Genomic DNA, 19,688 nt, shown 5'->3' on the forward strand with positions numbered 1-19,688 from the left:
TCAACTCCTGCTTTGCCTGCTGACCCAGTTATAGGAAAAAGAACAAACCTGATACCTTTTCTTCTACAATTCTCCCCCCCCCCCCCGAGATCTTTTATATTAATCAAAATGATACACAGACATTTGTTACCTGTGCTAGCAGAATGGTACAGTCAAGGGCTTAGAGCAAAATGCTCTAAGACAGATTTATGCTGTATCACAAAACTACTTACTCAAAAATATTCTACATGTGTTATATGGTTGGACTCAATGATCGTAAAGGTCTTTTCCAATCTAAATGATTCTATGCTTACTGAATCAACTGCGACCCTACCTGGTGGTCACGGAAAGCCACAGAACTTGCAGAGTGCAAGATTCAGGCAACCCTGCCTGTTGTGGAGCTTTCTGATGAAAGCTCTGTGCGTCACTTGGCTCACAAAACTGGATCAGCGTCAGGGCTGAAAGCTGCGTTACAAGTGTCTGCTACTCTCAGTCCTGCAGCACTGGCCACAGAAGCATCCAGGGAAGGGTGTTAGCTTCCTCCCCTCCCAACCACACACACTCCTCCTTGTGTCCATATAGGATTTCATCTTGCAAAATTCAGATGTTCAGACTGAGCCGAGAAGAGGATTTGCCTGTTTGTAAGAAAAATAAAGGGAAGTGGATTTCCTCCCATGTTTGCTCTAGCAGCTGAATTCCAGTTCCACATAACTGATTTGTAGACATACAAAGGACACAATCTCCTTATCTAGGGCATTCTTTTATTTGTAGTTCCCACCTTTACCTCACAGCCGCTGCAAAAAAATTATCGCTTCTCCAGTCATGGACCAAGATCCACATACTAGCAGCTAGCCATCTGCTCACAGCGGGCGTTCAGCCTGGTTTTCCACTTTTGTATGTAACCTTGTATTGGCTCAGTTTGGCTTTTACATTACAGTAAGAGGTTCTAATTTTACCAATATTACAGTTCTACAGCTTCTTGGAATATGATTACAAACTATTTTTTCACTGAGAAAGACTAGTAGAGAGAATAGAATATTTCAGTTGGACGGGACCTACAACAACCATGTAGTCCAACTGCCCGTAAGTGTCATCATTTTATAAGCACTACAAATTGTGGGACTTCATAGAAACTCCAGATTCAGATCCTGGGGTCTGATCTGGCCCCAAATCATCTCACTGTCAAATGTTTTCATACTTAAGAATTAATTTTTTATTCAGGGAATCTATACTTTGTAAAAGTTGGAAGAAGTTCTGACTCTTTCCTAAAGGAGTTACTTTATGCATCATAAACAATACACAGAGATGCCATATTTTGTTATTTTTAAAGCCAATTTGTGTTACCTTATAATTGCCAAAATGTACAGAACAAAACAGGAAGAACAGGTAGTTTTCTAACACAAAAATACAAACTAATTAAAGCAGTTATTCTGAAGAGAAGCTGAAATGAGCCTCTTCAGTCCTATTGACAAAATCCTGGAGAGTATATTTTCCCAGCTGTATGCGAAGTGTGCCTTGGAAAAAACACAGACTGTTTATTTTGCAGTGGAATAACTTGAACAAACAGCTGCAGGTAAGATGTAACCAGAGACTGAACAGCAAATACTGTGTTGTTAGGATTAAAGAGCTCACTGCACAGTACATTGCACACGCCTAAGAACGTTCACATCAGAAGTTTCTTTACCCCCTTTAACCAAGACTACAGTCTCCCTCACTGGTTCCCAAACATACGTTGTGCACATGTGAACTAAAACATATACCCTGAAAGGGAACATTATCAGCAAAGTTTCTGAAAACTATTCTGAGGCAATAAAGAGCGCTACTATGGAAATCATGTCTCTGAACAATAAGGCAGTGATATTTGGTTCTCCAAGTATACTTGCTTGATCCACTAATTATAGTAACCTGAGAATTCATTACCACTTTCACCATTCCTTAATGGGAAAAGAAGAGTGAGATTATCACATTTCTTTTACAGGGAACCTGTGTAATGGAATCCTTGCTTCACAGGGAAAAATAGGAGCCCCTTGCTTTAACTTACTGACAGAATTTCTGAACCCTCAAACATGGTAACTGGGGCGTTTGACATGAGCCTTGATATTCTAATACATACTGTATTCTACAAAGACCAAAGCTTGGAGGTACATATGCCAGGAAAAAAAATCAAGGACAAACAGAAATGTAACAGTAAAGATCATTAAACTGATTTTGGATCCATCTAACAAAAATCAAAGAATGGAGATATATATATATAAAGTCTTTTTTCCAATAGGACATCCATAGTATAAAAGGTACATTCAGAAATTGATCAAATCTATTGTACAAACATGCCAGTTCACCTAGAATTGCTCTCAGCACAGATATTTCTTCTACGGAGATTAGCGCATAGCTAGGCAAGCACCAAAACCAAATGAACTTCTTTATTCCTGTAATAAAACTAACAAAGTATAAAGTAGTTTCCTAAATGTATCACTGCATTCAGGTGTTTGCATGCATGTTTTCACAAACTCTCAGAGGATAAATGCCCTTTAAAAAAAAATCTTAAGTTTTTTCATTTTTACAGGCACAACTTTATGTCTCCAATAACTGTGCGGCATGCAGCAACATTTACATATAAATATACTCAGTTTGTGGAAATTTCAATTTTTCTCTGCAACTTGTAACAACCTCTCAGTTCATTTACTTGCAAGTAGAAAGCTACTAAAAAAAAAAAAGTTGACTCCAAAGTAGGACTTATTTTTAGTCTGTGTTCATTAGTCAAGTCAGAGCTGCCCAGTGACTCAGCCAACACAATTTTTTTTTTTTTTATTAGCTCTTATAATTCATCCATTAGTCACTGTAGGTCAAGACACAACTAATTTCCTTTAGCGTTACCTTACCATGAGGGTCTTCATCTATTCCATCATCTTCCCACTGCTCTTCATTTGCTAGGAGAGGATTCTGAGCTTCACACAAAGCTCTCATTGGGAAAAAATGTCCATCGCCCTGGCTATGTGGAAAAAGGCAGAGAAAGGCACTGTAAAAAGCAGCAAGTGACTCTGAAGGATGACAATTTCTACACATTTTATCTGCAAACAAAGTTTTCTGCTGCCTGTATTTCCAATGTTTACTTAAGATTATTTTTAAGTTTTGAAAAATACTGTTTGTTTTTTGTGGCAGCTCAGATCCCAAGTTTTACTAGCGAATAGTTTTGGTCCTCAGTTCATTCAAGCTCTCTGGAGACTAAAAGTTCAAACCTACAGCCTGGAATTAAGTAATGTTTAGCAGAATTTAAATGTCATTTGGATACAGGAGAAAAAACAGAAAAACATTAACTTATGGACAGCTAGAAGTGAGAGGGAGCTAAGGAAAACATTTATCTAGAAGGAACAATTTAAACCATAGGTATAAATTTTATCAGTTTATACCATAGATTCTTCAGGGCAGAAATTACACTGCTGTGTTTGAATGACACCCAATAGAAAATAGCCCCAGTCTTAGTTGTTACTGAAAGAGAAAGACAAGGCTCACTTTCCTGTGACCTAAACCTGTACATAAAATGGGACACCCTTCCCCCCCCCCCCCCCCCCCCCCAAAAAAAACCCTCTCTGCAAAGTTCTAAAGTTGCAAAAGCTTTTTTGTTTTACTACTGACCAAATGGAAATGCGTATCTGGATATCACACAAGAGTTTGAGAGTACATTCAAATTCATGTAATGTAAACTAACAAAGTTAAACACTAGATGTTCTAGCTTGGTCTGCACCATACTGCATTCCTTAACATCCAGCAGCATAGACAGAGGAATGGTAAACTAGCTGAAGTGCCTTTTTCCTTTGATGAGTCATCCTTATGCAAGGAAAATAACCTGAGTGTTTTCCCTCGGATGACTATACACACTGGTAATGCGCCCCTGACTGGCACTTCGATGCTGCCTTTCATTAACTGAAAGGCTTTCTTATACTTAAGAGTGGAAAACAGATGGCAGTGGGGATGCAACTGGGCTTTAGACTTACACATTGCTACTTGAAAAAGTTGTGAATTGCTGTACTGGTGAGTTATTTTAAATTGTGCCCAATGACTAAAGGAATTAAATTCCAGTGTATTTTATTGCTGGTCTACTAAGTGCTAAAACATTTTCCCCTATATTAAGAAACATAAACTCCGTTTCAGGCAGAGGATTCTGACAGATGAAGAAAACGGCATCTTTGAAGTGAACAAGCATCCACACATGCGCCACAGGAGTCCAAGAAGAGTTCAAACACCCTGTGCAGTGCATTTAGCCCTCAAAACCTTTCCGTTCCAGACTTCTGGTGAACAGGAGTAACACAGATGATGTTAGTTGGTGGATTTACAATGATGCACAATAGCAGTCAGCCAAGCCACAAAATAATAGGCGTAACACAGGAGGCTGTAGCAGATATTTAGAAGTCAGTCCCTTCAGTTAATTGTATCAGCTTTTAGCACTGACTTATTACTTACCTAGAGGCAATAGGTAGTAACCAGAGCTTTTTTTCTTCTCCAAACACTTGCTGAAGATTCTTTACAAAGCCAAGATTGAATCCATTTTTATCTGGGCCATTCTGAAACACTGGAGCTGAGAAAGCCTCTACACACAGATGCAATTTCAGTGAAAAAAAATTAAAATCAATGCCAAATACTCTGAAACAGGATTTTGCATGTTGTAGCCATCTAAACACAACATGATTTAACAGATTATGAACTAGCGTTACAAAGATACAAAGTTTGAAAATAATAGTTTTTTCATTTTGCAAGCCTGTAAAGACTTTCAAAGTGAAGGCAGGAATTTGGTCTTGTAACTGAACCATATGGAACAGTCAAACTGAACTACAAATGCTTTGTTTAATCTAGAGAACAGAATTATAAGATCTTTGCGTAAAACTTATTGAAATTCAGTGTGTAGACATTTCTAAGTAAAAAATGTGCAGAATTAAGTAGGTTGGTCTTCAATACGTATTTCAGAAGTGGCACTAGCGATTGAAATTGCCTCATTCATTAATGATATAATGAACACGCATTAGGAACAAACATATGCAAATAGATCCTCTGTTATGGTGAGACACAAAATTAAGAAAAGAGAGGGGAGGAGAACCTAGAGTGCACTAGAAACAATTTCATCTACCTTCTAAGCTGCTGCAGAGGTCTGATGTTTTGGGATAGATGAGCTTCAGTGCCCCACGAAATGAGTTTTAAAGTTAGTAACTACAAAAATCTGAGTATTTGCTCAAACTCTTGATAGTGTGTGTTTTGTTATAAAACTTCATCCAAAAGGCTTTGAAAATTGAACATTTATCTGAGGAAAGACAGAAATCACTCAACAAAATCATACTGTTTCAGATTTTCATTTCACTGGATTTACAGTCATAACTTCTTTGCCTTTGTCAATGAAGATGGACGCTGTTTTTCCCAACCTTACTAAGCTGTTTTAGGATGCGCTCCAGCATATGAGCATAAAGAACCATTATTTCTGAAAAGCTGCACTCATTTCACAGCAAATGTAGTTATACATATGCATAACATTTTTATAATTGGACTTTTACACTTTAAGGCTCTTGTTTCCCTAACAAAGCTTTTGTCACACCAGCTAATAAATGCAGCTCATCTGAACTGACAAATTTCTGCAGCATTGTGCCAAGATCTTAAATCTTCCTCCCCTCATAAGCCAGCAGGCATGTATAGAATGCAAATGTCTTTTTTTTTCTATTTTTCTTCTCACAGCACTTTCAGTGTGTCTTACTTAAAGAAAAAAAGACACAAGAGACTTACCTAAAGTAGATCTGTTTCTACTAACGAGCCAACAATGGTAGCCAAACAGAAACATAAGGCTTACGAAGAACATGACCGCCACAAAGAGAAGGAAAAGGACATGAAATTTGGAACGTCCATTCGTCAGTTCACCCTGGAAAGAAAAGCAACACAGAACAAGTGATAGGAACAAATAAAAGCTGGAAATTCTTTGTTCCTAGAAAGAAAGATATCCTCTAAAACTCCTACTTGGAGTTCTCAAACTTGTACCCACAAAAGTCACACCTTACTATAAAAAGCAAGAAGAGACAAAGAAATGATCTGGTTCATTTCCCCTCCTGTAACCAAAGCGGAAAGAGTGGGGGTTTGCTACTAACTTTTTGTGTGTAACAGAGCCAGTAACGTCCCAGCTTCCCAGCTGGGCACAAGAAGCATGCCCTATGCCCACAGGGAAGTAAGCAGGCACAAGCTCTTGAAGCCCTGTTTACGTTCTGCTGAGTTTCCTGTCCGTATATTAAAATGCTGCACCTCTTGCAATGTAAGGCGTGCCAAGAAAACCTGCCCTCCATAGCTATAGCAATCAGGGAGTGTTAGAACTGAGCAGAGGTGGTTTGGGAAAGTTTCAAAGCCAAGCGGGATCTTACGAGCAGAACAAACACTTATTTCCTTCTACAGCAGAAGAGTCAAGTGCCAGAGATCCTCATAAGCAGACATCTACAGATAGGCTGTGGGAACCTCAAAGTAAGAAAATGACTTCTCGGCCGTTGCCCATCCCATATATGCAGCCACAGAGCTCAAGGCTCTGTGCCTTTCCTAGCATGAGGAACAGTTCCCGCTAGCGTCCCATGAGCATCTCAGGAGGCATTTTACGTAAGTGATTAGCCATTAAAACAACGGACATTTAATAAATTAATGCACAGCAAAGTTAAGTTACCTAAACACAGTCATACAGAGTTAGCAGCAGAGGGGACATAAAAAACTAGAGACAAAAGGCCAGCCTCTTACTGGAACTGTCAGTTGGCATTGCTTGCATATGAATGATAATCGATAACTGAATAAGAAGCATACTTTATTTCAGTCAACTTTTGAATTGAGAAAGGAGTCATGTGGGGATTAGAAAATGAACAAGGCTTTATGACTTTTTTTCTTTTTCTTTTCAGTAAGTATGTACAGATCAACGCCAGGATGTTACACTTTGATACCAAGGATTCTGAGATACGTACATGCAAACACAAGAACAGGAAAAGGATATAACTTGATTGCCAGAAGCTAGCTCTACAATTTGAAATTCCTGAAGTCTGTTAGCTTCTCGCTTTGTGCATTTCAGACATAAAATGGGGGTTAAACTCAAAAAAGGGCACAGGAAAATACCTTAGGGAAGAAATGCAGACCCTCCATTGAGTGAAAGCAAAAATGTAACAAGAGTGACTAAATCCCACCAGACTCACAGGATATGGAAAAGTAACCAGATTTCATGACTTACTGTCCAATACTTAATGAAATACTTGAAGACTGTTGCAGCAATATACAAGCAATACAACAAAGAATAGGCTAAGAACAGTAGAAAGAATTTGTAGTTAGAAAATCCAATGCAGTTATTCACCCTAGAGAACAAAAGCAAAGTTGAAATCAGGATATGTACAGCACACACTTGTAACACAATGAGTACTACAATTCTTTTTTGCTCTTATTAAGCCTCTTGATTTTACAGCACAATTTCCTCAATAAATAGCTCCCCTTAGTGGTCGAAATTAAATATAACTAAAGTCTCTTTGCTCTTGAAGACTTCTTGCTATGCCAAGTAAAAGGACAGTTCATGTTTTTGGAATCTGTTTTACAGTTGGTACCACTGGTAAATCTGTCACAGAGGCAGGCTCTAATTACACAATGTCTGTTTCTTGTCTGCAAAGGTAATCAGATCTGGGATTTCTGTGTCACTTGATTCATTTGCAAAACTCAGGAGCCAGATTCACCACTGCTTGTTTGTTTACATACAAACCAAATAAACCCCAATTTGATTATAATTCTCCATGCACAGGACAATACTAAAAAGCAACAAGGGAATGCAGAAAAAAATAGTAGGTGTTTGTCTCAAAACTGAGGTTTGAAAAATGCTCTACAGTTTAGGATTACCAGGGAGGTTCAGGTGGGAAATGTTTGTGATGCTTCTGATTTCTGAAATCTTGCTTTTCTTTTTTTTAAAAAAAGGAGGAGTTTAAGAAATGTAGTGGCAGCAATTCTCAAAAAGCATAAAGCTTAATTCATCCACACACCATTCCACAGAAACTGTCTCTGACCATGCACAGGTGGCAGGCACCACTTCAGAAACAATCTGCGTGCAAATATTATTATTGAAAGCAACTACCAACTGCATGCTGAAACGATTATGTACCCAAAATTAAAGGCTAAGCTGAAGTCCCTTTACAATTTGAATAATAGTTGAAGAGTGAATTAGCAGTTCGGTTTTAAATTATATCAATATAACAGCTTTTTTACACATAGTTTATGGAACAAATGTGAATGATCTGTCTTTCAAAATATCAAACGTTTCAGGCAATTTCAAAGTGTGATTATTTTATAAATTTCCCAACTTAAAGAGATGCATGGCTTGAAATGAAAGAGGTGTACAGATGCTGTCCTGTAGAAGGAAGGTATTTAAACAGCATTTCTTTTCAGAAAACTACAAACCAGTATCTAGGACATACCATGGACAGTGATGATCCATTTTTAGCACGCATCTGCAAAAGGATGAAAAAGAAAAATGGAAGACCAGTTAATGGTTGATCAGTTACTTTTCACTATATGGCATGCTTTCTAGCAACTTAACACTGATACACTTGTAGGTGTGGGAACTACAAACCCTTCAGGGCCACAAGTAGCAGAAATGCAAATGCTAATGCTGTCACACACGAACCTGTGCTGTTGACTGCAGCTGGAACAGAGGTACTTGGGTACCTTTATCTGTAACAAGACACATGAAGGACCAGCCCATTCACATAACTTAGCGGTGACTATATTCACTTCAGTGAAAAACAGTCTGGTAACTTACATAGCACAAACGGTACAATGGTGACAACGATCAGGTTTTATTAGCTGGCATCTATCACAGAACCGAATACCTGAAATTAAAGACACATTAATACCAAGTAATAGAAAAGCCTTTTTTTTTTTTTCAGATGTTAGTTAGTATTCCCCTCATTTCCTAACTATTCATATTCCTTCCTCTGTCACTTCAAAAGATGACGACATTTGCCACTGATTTTTGCTGCCAGGTCATAATCAGCTAATCAATGCTCATAGTTCTTCTGGAGACTTGCAGATGTGGGGAACAACCCTCACAGCAAAGCATACAGCCAGCTTAAAAGCAATAAACCAAAATTGTACACTTCCTTCTGGCTTCCCCATCTACTCAGACTTTACATACGTTCCATTTTGATAATTGCCTATAGAGCAGTTCTTTACTTCAGAATTCATTAGCTTGTCTGACAGAAATTAACAGGTCAGAGCCTCCAATACAAATACGATTTATTTTACACTTTGAAAGCAGTGCAGTATGCATTTAATCACAGAACAAGGTCCAGAAATCTGTTCACATCTCTAAGCTAGGCTCCATTTTAAGTAAAAACGACTACAGATTTTGTCATTCTATTACTAAATGCAGACAACACAAGTAGGCGTTTGAACTGTAAATACCCTATAAAGGGTAACATACTGCTTCTCAAAGGCAGCACCTGGTACTCCACTCCTTGAAGATCAATGGAAGAGTTCAAGGCTTTTTTGTTTTCCCAAACACAAAACATGAGAGAAAAGGCATTAAAATTATTCGTACAAGAGTTACTCAGTGCATGCAGTGGCATTAGGAACGCCCTGTTGGTCGGCAGTATCATCTGGGCTGCCAGCACGTGCTACTTTTGCCTGCTTGATTAGATTGAGAGAAACAAAGCTCTCTGCTTAGCTGACCTCCATTCCCCGTTCTCGTGTACACCGGCAACTTCCTTGCAATTTCGGCAAGAATTTGCCTCTGCACCTCCGGCCTTTCTTCATTTTCATAGCGTTCTTTGTCAGCATAGGACATATGGTACTAGAAGCAGAAGTCATGAGAGGAGCAGTTACCCACGGGTAGCAGAGATAATATTTCAAGTACAGGCAAGCCTGGAAATGTTTTTACCTCCCACTCCTTCTAATGAGCTTAATCTAACGTGAAAACATGTTTGTTAAGAAGACAAAGAGAGATAGTAAGTGCTGGACAGCCAGAATACCATGTGATGCATCAATAAGAAACACAAAAGTGAAAACAACATACTGGAGTTGCTACTACTGCTGCCTTAGATTACTATTTTTCATGAATAACACTGCTAACCATGATGAGGACACTTCAGGCACTTCCCTTGTGAGCAAGAACCTCTCCCCAGCCACAATTTTATATTTCTAAAACTGGGATTAGTTGTTATTTATAAACTTACATTCTTGTAATTAGGATCAGGTTATGACCATATATATTTGGAGTGCCACACAAACATCATCCTCATTCTATTGCTCCAAACATAGTGTTTTATTAGTATTTCATAAAGAGATAAGACAAAATGCAAAAATAATCTACCAATCTGAGCAACATGCAAAAGTGAATATTTGGTAGAAAAAGAATTGAAACAAATGTCTGCCTCTGACTGTCCTGTGCTCAAACCATCACCAAGTCATACTCTTGTCCTAAAATAAGCCACCGACGTCAAGAAAACAATACCAAACCCTTAACTAAAGTCATACTCATGAAACAATCTACTTTCATCACAGCGAACCCCCGTTTCTCTTTACCATAGTGTATTGTTACATTTATCTTTTATGATGCTGCTGGCCAGGGAAGTACAAGGACTGGGGCTACTGGAGCTACACGTATTCCTAGCACCAAATCAAAAGCCATATGCTATGTACATCGCCACAGACCTCACTGCCACAGACACACGACATCAGAATCTCCAGCATGTTTAAAGCGAAAACAATTAGTCTATCCCTCACTATCACAAGACAGAGCCTGACAAATGAAGCAAACTTAACGACTGCAAAGAGGCCTACTCCAGCCGGCAAAGGGCTCCCAGCAGAGTAGGCAGCGCTGGATTTTGGTGGGACATGGAATGTTCCCATATGCACCACAACAATCTGGCTCGAGACATCAAGAAACCTGACTACCATTACAAGTCCTCCTAGGTTAAGGAAGGTCCTCAGGATTTGGCTTGCGACTTGTTAAATGCTCAGAGTCAATGACACTATAAATATGGAAGTTAATAATCATCAATCCTATTATTCTCAACATGAAAAATCCTACTGGCTCCTAGAACACCTGAAAAGGCAGCTTTGAAAGTTAACACCATCTCTGATTTAAACCATGCTCTTTGAGGAGCTGAAGGATTCTCAGAATGGTAAATTACTCAGTTTTTACAGACAAGTCCAGGTCACTTTCCATCTCTTAGGAAATCCCATCAGCTGCCCAGATCAACTAGATTGAAGGATTTTTGAGTTCTCTTTAGCATCGCTGCTTTCATTTTGCAATGAATGAAAAGTGTTTGTACTCTTACCTTTTTGCCTGGCTGCACCGGGAGAGTGAAAATAGACTTCCAGTATGTCCACACAAAGAGCACAAAGAGAATGTGGAATATTGTAAGATAGGCCACTAAAAAAGAAAACAAAACACAAAACTAAAAACAGAAGCAGAACAATGACTTCTTAAGCAAAGGTTCATTCATGATAGGCATAATACCAATCTTTCACAACAATAAAAAAAAAAAAAAAAGGAAAAGAAGATTTACATACCAACCAGTATTACAATACAGCTAAACCTTACAGTCAAAGGGGCAGTAGAATTTCAGAGGTCTGTGGCTGCAGTGAGTTGTTACCTATCTCACAAGCCTCCCCCTCTCCACCTGATCTGATTCCGTGGGTGAGGAAGAACACAGCTGTCACCACAGGGCAGGGGACAGCCCTGTATCACCGGGAATGACAGGATTCCTGTCTCTTCCCCATATCCTAGGTACAGGCAAAGCAGAACTGGCTGGTGCTGAGCAGCATAAAGGTTAATACTGCAATACTCCAGCATCTCCGAAATTTGGGTTCAGTTGCTACTAAATGCACTTAGAATCACAGTACCATATTATCAGTGCACTGTCCACTCGTGCAATGCATTCTTCACCACTTGCAAGAGTTGAGAGAAATAACATGCTCTAGCAGAGCTTTAATTCCCCAGAAAAAAATCAAATCTCTTATTAAACATCTTTTAGATTTGCCACAGTTGATACAATAAAACAAAACAGGAAAACATCCCTCAAATTGAGCAAAACTGGGTCTTGTGATTACCGAGAAAGAATTGTAATCCACTAGACACAACATTATCACGTGAAATCCAGCATGCATCAGAGTAATCTTATTTCAATATGCAAACTTTATTTCAAAGCCTTTGGGCATAAGCAGGCATACTGTGGTTCAGAAAGGCAAAGGACAGCTATTCTTCAGCTACACAAGCTATTTGATTGTTCTTTCTTTAATACTTGACTCATTAAGACATTATCAAACAGTTACATGACGGTTTTATTTAAACACACCATTTAATCGTAACATCTACCTCATTTTCCCTGTTTCATTTAAGCTTCAAATGCTAGCAAACTAAGATTAAAGTAACTACTACTAGTGGAAAGAGAAGTTTAAAGTCCAAACACTTCCTAACTTCCCAGGCAAGACTGACTGTGTGAAAATGTAATTGGTAAAAAGGCCAAACACAGCTCTGAGACTTTCTAATGAGATGGCAAATGATCTGATAGGCCTCACAAGAATGTGATGGACTGTGAGACTGATCTGTGAATCGATGATAATTCATTATTATGCTCTTAAGTTTGTTTGAGGTGTTATCCTTATCCTACATGCAGGTGGAGCTCAGTCCTTTTTAAATTAATATGTAAGGAGATAAATCTTGCAACAGGTTTAATTCTGTTGATAAAGCAATACAGCAGCATGTTAGAGGAAGCTGACCTGGAGATGCACTAATAGATTAGGCAACTAGTAACTTTCTTCTGCTGAATAATCATTAACATCATGCTTTCGATAGTTTCTCTGTAATAGTTTCAAATATTAGGACAGCTCTGTAGTGGAAAGAGAATTTACTTGATGCGGCAATCTGGAGGATCTTTAAAGTATCAGCTGCCATTGTTCTTCACGGAACAATTTGCCAGCTGAAAACCGCTACACCTACTCCTCTCCTTCATAACCCTGGAAGAAGAAATGAAGGTAAGAGGCCATCTGTATTAGCCAAATGCCTCCAAAGCACCTCCAGGAAAGAAGAGGAGGAATACCAAAACGGCCACTAACGCCTTATTCTTAGAACATGACTGTGGCCTCCAACAATGCACCAGTGGAAATGGTCTCATCAGGTGATCCTGCTGCTCTGCCCAACTCATTCAGCGACCTCACGGTCCTGCATCTGGGACCTCAGAACAACGTCTGTCAGCCTGTGCTACCAAATGAATCCGAAAAGTCTTCAAGCCAAATCATAATGAGACAGCAACCTTTGCTCTAACTCATCTGTGGTAGGAACTGAAAGTTACTGTGTTACCACTCAATAGGTGGTTAGTGGTCAACAGAACCAAGCAGAAAATGTTTTGCGAAAGCCTCCCTACAAAAAACATTAAAAATAGCTTTCACCCAAAGATCAAATAGAACAGTGACCAAAAATGGGTGGGCCACAGAACAGAACTAGTCTTTTCTGTTTAGCTTGTAAAATCAGCTCTGAAAACGTAAAACACAAAGGGAGAAAAGATGTGTGGGTGTATACAGACAGATATACATAGTTTTTTTCTGAAAGAGTGAAAGGGATAAAAGCCTTTTCATGTTCTTCTGCTCATACTGCAACTGAACAGGGGCATCTCCCAATACATCCAAAAGTTAAAGCATGTCTAACAATGCATGCTGTATACTTCATGAACGTGTAGTTATGGGAAGGAAACACTGAAAGGGTATGTTAGTTTAAAAAAATTGTCAAAGTATTTTTGGTATTTTAACTAGATCATTTGTGAATCTTTTTACACAAGGACTGAATGTCAAATAATAAATTGAACGCACATACCTTTTTCCACAGGGTTGCTCAGAGTCACTGAAAAAGAAAAAAAACATATGTCTACAGAGCAAATAGGATTCCCAGAAAAGTCTGGGGCAAATAACGTTTCTGTTTGAAATATAGCCATTTTAGGGAAAAAAGTTCAAATTCAACAGATGAAAAGAGAGCCCACAGTTTAGCATCAAATCAAAAGCATCCATAACAATTCCTTGTTTACTCACGCAAATGACACCCACAACAAGATGTTCAATAACTGTTACTCATGCTGTATTTTCCCTTGTTATATAAAATATATTTTGCATATTTGTACATTGGAAATATGACAAAAATAATCCACCGGTGACAGTGATGTGACAAGATTACCAGGGCTCCTCTAGCAACTGTCCAAGCAGCATCTCTATGCGTGTACTTATAAGCATGTACTTGTTGACTGCTTTGTACTAGGCTCTAGGTGGTCTCAATCCTCCACAGTGAACAATGCCCCAATGCATTTCTGCATCAGCATAAATAAAAAATTACAAATTGTCTCGGCTTTGGCCTAGTCAGCAACAAAGGATACGCTGTAATGACTCAATTATTTATACACTTCCTACTAGCAGAGTTTTTACAACCCCTCCTTACTTAACTATAATCATAGGAATAGTCCCTACTAACAGAACCACTTAGAGCAACCAGCAAAGCATACATTGCTCAATGACTACTTCTGCTGATTATTTTAAACCCCATTTATTATTTTAAAAGCCATCATCCAAGTTTAACAGAAAAGATAAAGACATCTTTCTTTAACTGAAAATAGAGTGGTTCCATGGCATCCTGATAGAATGCTGCTTGGAAGACAAAGATGGTTCATGGGGACGGGAGCCACTTATATTAATTCCATAGCCTTGAATCTAATGGTTGCAACTGAAATGTGTTGCTCCTTGGAGGAACAGAGGAATGAAAGGAAACTAGTGGCTGCAGATCACCTCCCAGAGGCACAGCAATCTTACAAAAAGAAGATCATATTGTTGGAAGACTCAGAGATTTGAGAGATTGCACATACCAGAAGTGACCCCTTCAGTAACTCTGTTGGACTGTATAGAAAAATAAGTGATTAAGGGATTGGAGCCATTTATTTCTAGCCTACAGCCAGCACCTGGAAGGAGACTCTACTCTTCACGACTCACTCTACCATCTCACTTGAATACCAAACTTGGAAAATGTCAATCAGAGTAGGAACCAAGAAGTCCTGCTTTTACTAACGAAAGTAGCTTTTCTTAAACCTGTGCTAACAAACAGTTTTATCTGCAAGCTCTACAATACGCAACAACGTAGATGAAAAAAGAGACCAAATATTTGCTGTGTCTCTGTGCACTCAATTTCAGATGAACAAGATAGTTAGGAAACTCTTAGTTTTTCCTTTGATTTGCTGCAAATCAAGCTATGAAGGGTACACCGATTTTTCACAAATACTGCTTGGTTCCTTCCTGAAGCACGTCGCACTTGCAGCACAGCCTTTCTAAGGATTTTACTTGAGAAAAGAGCAAACTCCTAAATAAAGATTATATAAAAGGTTTTATTGCAGGACACTGGGTCATTGTTCTCATTGTGGCAGTAACCACCAACCAGACATGAAATCATGGCCTCCTCTCAAGTACGACTTGTTGGCCATACCAGTCATTGAAAGTTTAAAAGCCAGTGTCATGAGACACTTTTAGGACATCACCCCCACACTACTTTCAATCCTCAGAAGCCTGCACAACTAAAGATGAAAATCAAGTGTCCAAACAGAGCATCTACTATTTACATGCTTGCAACAGCTCAAACGGCAATACGCAGTGGAAACCTGAAAAAAAGAAGCCAACACACAAAGCCTTGCTATGCTAGCAATCTGGAAGAGAAATAACGTCCCAAGAGCTGGTTTTCAAGTAACTGCATATGCCAACAGTTAATGTTCAAATCCTAAAATAATTAATTTAGTCATTTCAACCTCTGTATAGATAGCCTCCTCCACACACAAATAAAATGCATGAGAGAGAAAGATGGGGCAAAAAAAAATAGATGGGTGTGGGCAAAGGAGTGATTTTAAGTTGTGATTCTAGGCAGCGAGATGAGCTCCTGCCAGCTTAATGAGCATTTGCAGAGTAACACAGGCCCAATCCAAACCCCACTTAAATCAACAGAGTCTTTTCTAATAGCTGCACTGAGATTTGGAATTAACCAGTGTTAAATGTTACTGAATTTGCACAGCACTGCAAACAACGCATATTTCAAGAGACTGACAGCATTTCAGGAAAACACTCTAAATTTTTTGTCACATGGTCTAACTGACAGTTACACGCACCTTGGAGATATCATTCCATGTGAATTCTTGAAAGAATTCACAGCCCACAATCTCAGAGATGGAATAAAATGTCATGAAGCATTTGGGGGTTTTGCCTAGCTGCCAATTAAAACAGATCAAAGAAGCTGCATTTTATTTTAGTCCCCATCGAGAAAAAACAGTAGGTCTTACTGCACTGGCAACCCTAACAAAAATCTGATTTAAATTAGCTGTGCAGTACCGGAAGGTGGCTCTTTTCACAGAAACGTCTCAAACTACTGCTCTGAGAACTTTGGCTTCCTTTATCTGGCTTACCCTGCCCTGGAGAGAAAGAGCCACACACTCCTCCTCACAATTTCAAAAGCCCAAGCTACCTGCTTTTCTCTCCACCTCCACCAGACCTAGCAACCCTATCGTCTAGTAACAGGTTTTGGCACAGGCATTAAACCAGAACATAGTAAACACAAGAAAGTTTGCAACTTACTATATAGTTAAATCGCTACATTAAACTATACAATTAGTAGCCAGTACCAAAAATTTCCTTTCTAAAATTTCGTGTTTTGCATGCTACTGTAACAAGTTGACTGGTGAGTGTGATTTAACATAACCCGTTTCTTTTCTTTTCAGCATGCATATATATATATAAAAAAAAAGACTGCAACGCAGGGCATATGCTGATCTTTGTTACCGCTTAAACCAGAAATCACACCTGAACATTATCAGATGGCAACAGCACGGACTTTCGCCGTGGGCATGAATCTCCCAGCCCTGACAAACGCCCCTTTCCCTGGCTGACACGAGGACACACGGCTGAGTACAAGCACCCTCAACACCCAGCCAGCCCAGCTGGGCTCCAAATCTTAGGGAAAAACGGGCCAACACACCCCCAACCACCCCACCCCCCCAGATTAATCCCACAGCGGACTCGACGTGTTTCTTCACGCCCCCCTGCTGCAATTGTGCCTGCTGCAATTAGAGGCGTCATTAGAGCAACCTGCCAACGCTCTCGCCCGGCCCTCGGCCCCTCACGGGGTCCGCTGTGGGCAGCGCCCGAGGGAGCCCTCCCAGCGCCGGCCGGAGACGGAAGAAAAAAAAAAAAAAAAAAAAGAAAAAAAGCAGAATTCCTCCGGCCAAAGGGGACCCTCACAGACCCAACCCCGGGAGGGCAGCGCCGTGCCCGGGGCAGGCGGGCTCCCGCCGGGGGACCCGGCCCACAGCGACGGGCGCTGAGGCGAGGCGAGGCCCGGGGCCCCGCTGACCGCCCCCCCCCCCCCCCCCCCCCCCGCCCCGCTCACCCAGACACAGCTCGCAGACGTAGGCGTAGTAGGACCAGAGGACGACGAGGGCGATGATGAGGACGGGCAGCCAGGCGAACGCCCGCTGACAGCACCGCAGCCCCCGCGACAGAGCCATCTTTTACCTCAGCCCGGCCGCATCGGGAATCGGCTGCGCGGGGCTGAGCGGGCGGAGGGAGGCGGGAAGCGGGGAAAGGCGCTCGGAGCTCGGCTGAGCGGCCTGGCGGGCAGCCGCGGGGTTGGGCGCGGCGCGGCGTTGCGGCGCCCCCTGGCGGAGGCGGGCGGCCGCCCTGAGGAGGCCGCGGCCTGCCGCCCCCCACCCCGCGCCGAGCTGCGGTCTGAGCCCCGGCGGGTCCCCGGCCGTGGAAAGCTGCCGCGGGGCCTGGCTTTCCCCGGGTGGGTAGGCGCTTCCGAATCTGTTTCCGACCCAGGGTCGCGGGAGGCGATGGCAGGGTCGCCTCGCCCCCTCCCCGCCACCGTTGGATGAAGCGGAACGAGCCGCTCTTCCGAGACAGATCTGCCTACGGGGAATAGATTTCAGATGCCCCTAGAATTCCCAGTTACGTAGGCACAAGCCACGTTACTCGCCTTAATTTAAGCCCATTGGCGGCATTGGGGCTCCAACAGCCGTCGCTGGTGCTGTGGTACTCGGCCGTCCTTGGCCCTGCTAGAAATTCCCCACAGACGGAGAGCCCACGGGAGACGGTTCTTCCACGGTGGCGTCCCTGGGGCAGTTCACGTGTCTGATGTCCGACACCCTGGTAACGTGGCATTTATCATAAAAAAAGAAGAAAGGAAAAAAAAAAAAAAAAAAGACCACCCCACTCGCCCAGTCCGCTCCACAACCCCCTCTGACCTCCTGCAGGAATCCCCCTCATTTCCACATTCGTAATGTGGTTTGAGTTAAGACTTAAGTTAATGAATCCCCTATATCACCTCTGTTCAGGAAATTAGTTTTTCTCATCAAGAGAGCAATTTATCTAACAGAATGTATTTCTGATAAAACCCCGGTGTAATCTTCCACACTTTCCGGTCACCTCTTTGTTCACCAGTTTGTCCCCTCAGAATTTGTTCTAAAACTTTCCTTCTTGTTGGTATCAAACTTGCAGGCTGTACTGCCTCTAGCAACTTTTCTTTCTTTTTGAGCATAGGTACCGCATTTGCCATTCTCCTGCCTAAATCCCTGGATTCAGACATCACCTACAAATCCTTAGACCACGCTTGTAACGCTGTATTTAGTTCTTTCAATACTTTAAGATGGAGATGATCCACAACCTTTGATTTTTCTCAGAAAATTTGTTCCGTAATGAGGTGACAGCTGTCTTAACCTCTTCTCTATTCTGCTCACAGTCTATAGGGTCACTGTTCTCCTCTTCTTCAGGCTACCGAACACTTTCTTTAATACAAAACCTGAACTTTTTGGCACTTGTTTTAATTTTCTGTGTGTGGTCCAGCTTAACCAAGTTTTTGGATAGTCCCTGCTGTAGCAAAAGTGCTCTGCAGATACCATAACATATGTTGGCCTCAGCTGCATGTAACCCTAAACACGAAATCTCAGACATCTGACTTAGATTGTGAAATCCACAGTCTGTATTTTATATATATACATATATACATAGTTGATGGAAAGAGAAATGCCCCCTTCTGTGGCATTCAGGGAGGGGATTCGGGACACGTACACTCAACGTTTTTGGGATTTGGAAGAGGAAGATGAGAATGCCCACTTGCTTTCTCCTCCTTCCCCACACTGGGTAGAGCTGAGAAGCCAACATTTTTGCCAGCAATATGTTTTACAAACACCAAGATTTAAAAATCATTCTTGTCAGCTAAATCGCTACCTGAAGCAACTCACAGAATATCCTCTCCTAAAATCTCAAAACTGCTAATCATATAGATGGGAGGCACAGCACATCCATGATACATTTTTCCTGTGTGTGTGTGTATATAGAGCAGGAAGGCAACCTCTCTGACAGACAGCAATAGAACACTGTAAAAGTGAGCAGACATTTTCAGATAATGCCTCTGTAAATAAAGTTAAGACTATTTTTTTTGTTCAACAGCCAGTTTTTCTATGTGTTCTAAGATCCACATGGATTATCTTCAAAATTCTTTTGTTTCATGGGCTTCCAGGGGAGACTTAGTCATATAAACATGAGCTCATCTGAGGTAAGAGATTCCCAAATACAGCTCTTTAAAACAAAAATAATCATGCGACCTTGAAATCTTGTGATTCTTATAATGTATTTTTTGCACTTGTGGTTCTAATGGTAGCTCC

The 19,688-nt window shown here is 40.9% G+C and overlaps 1 protein-coding gene across 3 annotated transcripts in view; it reads right to left on the reverse strand.

The window, feature by feature from the left end:
- ZDHHC15 (zinc finger DHHC-type palmitoyltransferase 15) overlaps positions 1–17,566 on the reverse strand; it is a 29,955-nt gene extending 12,389 nt beyond the window's left edge. For 2 of the 3 annotated variants that reach the window (XR_007509434.1, XM_049827662.1), the window contains exons 1-10: positions 17,414–17,566; positions 13,826–13,852; positions 11,292–11,386; positions 9,682–9,802; positions 8,771–8,840; positions 8,427–8,459; positions 7,205–7,325; positions 5,743–5,875; positions 4,438–4,564; positions 2,859–2,968 (exon numbers count right to left, since the gene is read on the reverse strand). Coding sequence is in view for 2 of the 3 variants with exons in the window: in XM_049827662.1 (XP_049683619.1) it covers positions 2,859–2,968; positions 4,438–4,564; positions 5,743–5,875; positions 7,205–7,325; positions 8,427–8,459; positions 8,771–8,840; positions 9,682–9,802; positions 11,292–11,386; positions 13,826–13,852; positions 17,414–17,531 (955 nt within the window). In the remaining variant the exon portion in view is untranslated. Of the gene's footprint in view, positions 1–2,858; positions 2,969–4,437; positions 4,565–4,767; positions 5,270–5,742; positions 5,876–7,204; positions 7,326–8,426; positions 8,460–8,770; positions 8,841–9,681; positions 9,803–11,291; positions 11,387–13,825; positions 13,853–17,413 lie in introns of those variants that run through there. The other variant, XM_049827663.1, reaches the window with a different exon arrangement.
- Positions 17,567–19,688: the final 2,122 nt, after the last annotated feature.

Source organism: Accipiter gentilis, chromosome 24, assembly GCF_929443795.1.
Source record: "Accipiter gentilis chromosome 24, bAccGen1.1, whole genome shotgun sequence".
Lineage (NCBI taxonomy): Eukaryota > Metazoa > Chordata > Aves > Accipitriformes > Accipitridae > Astur > Astur gentilis.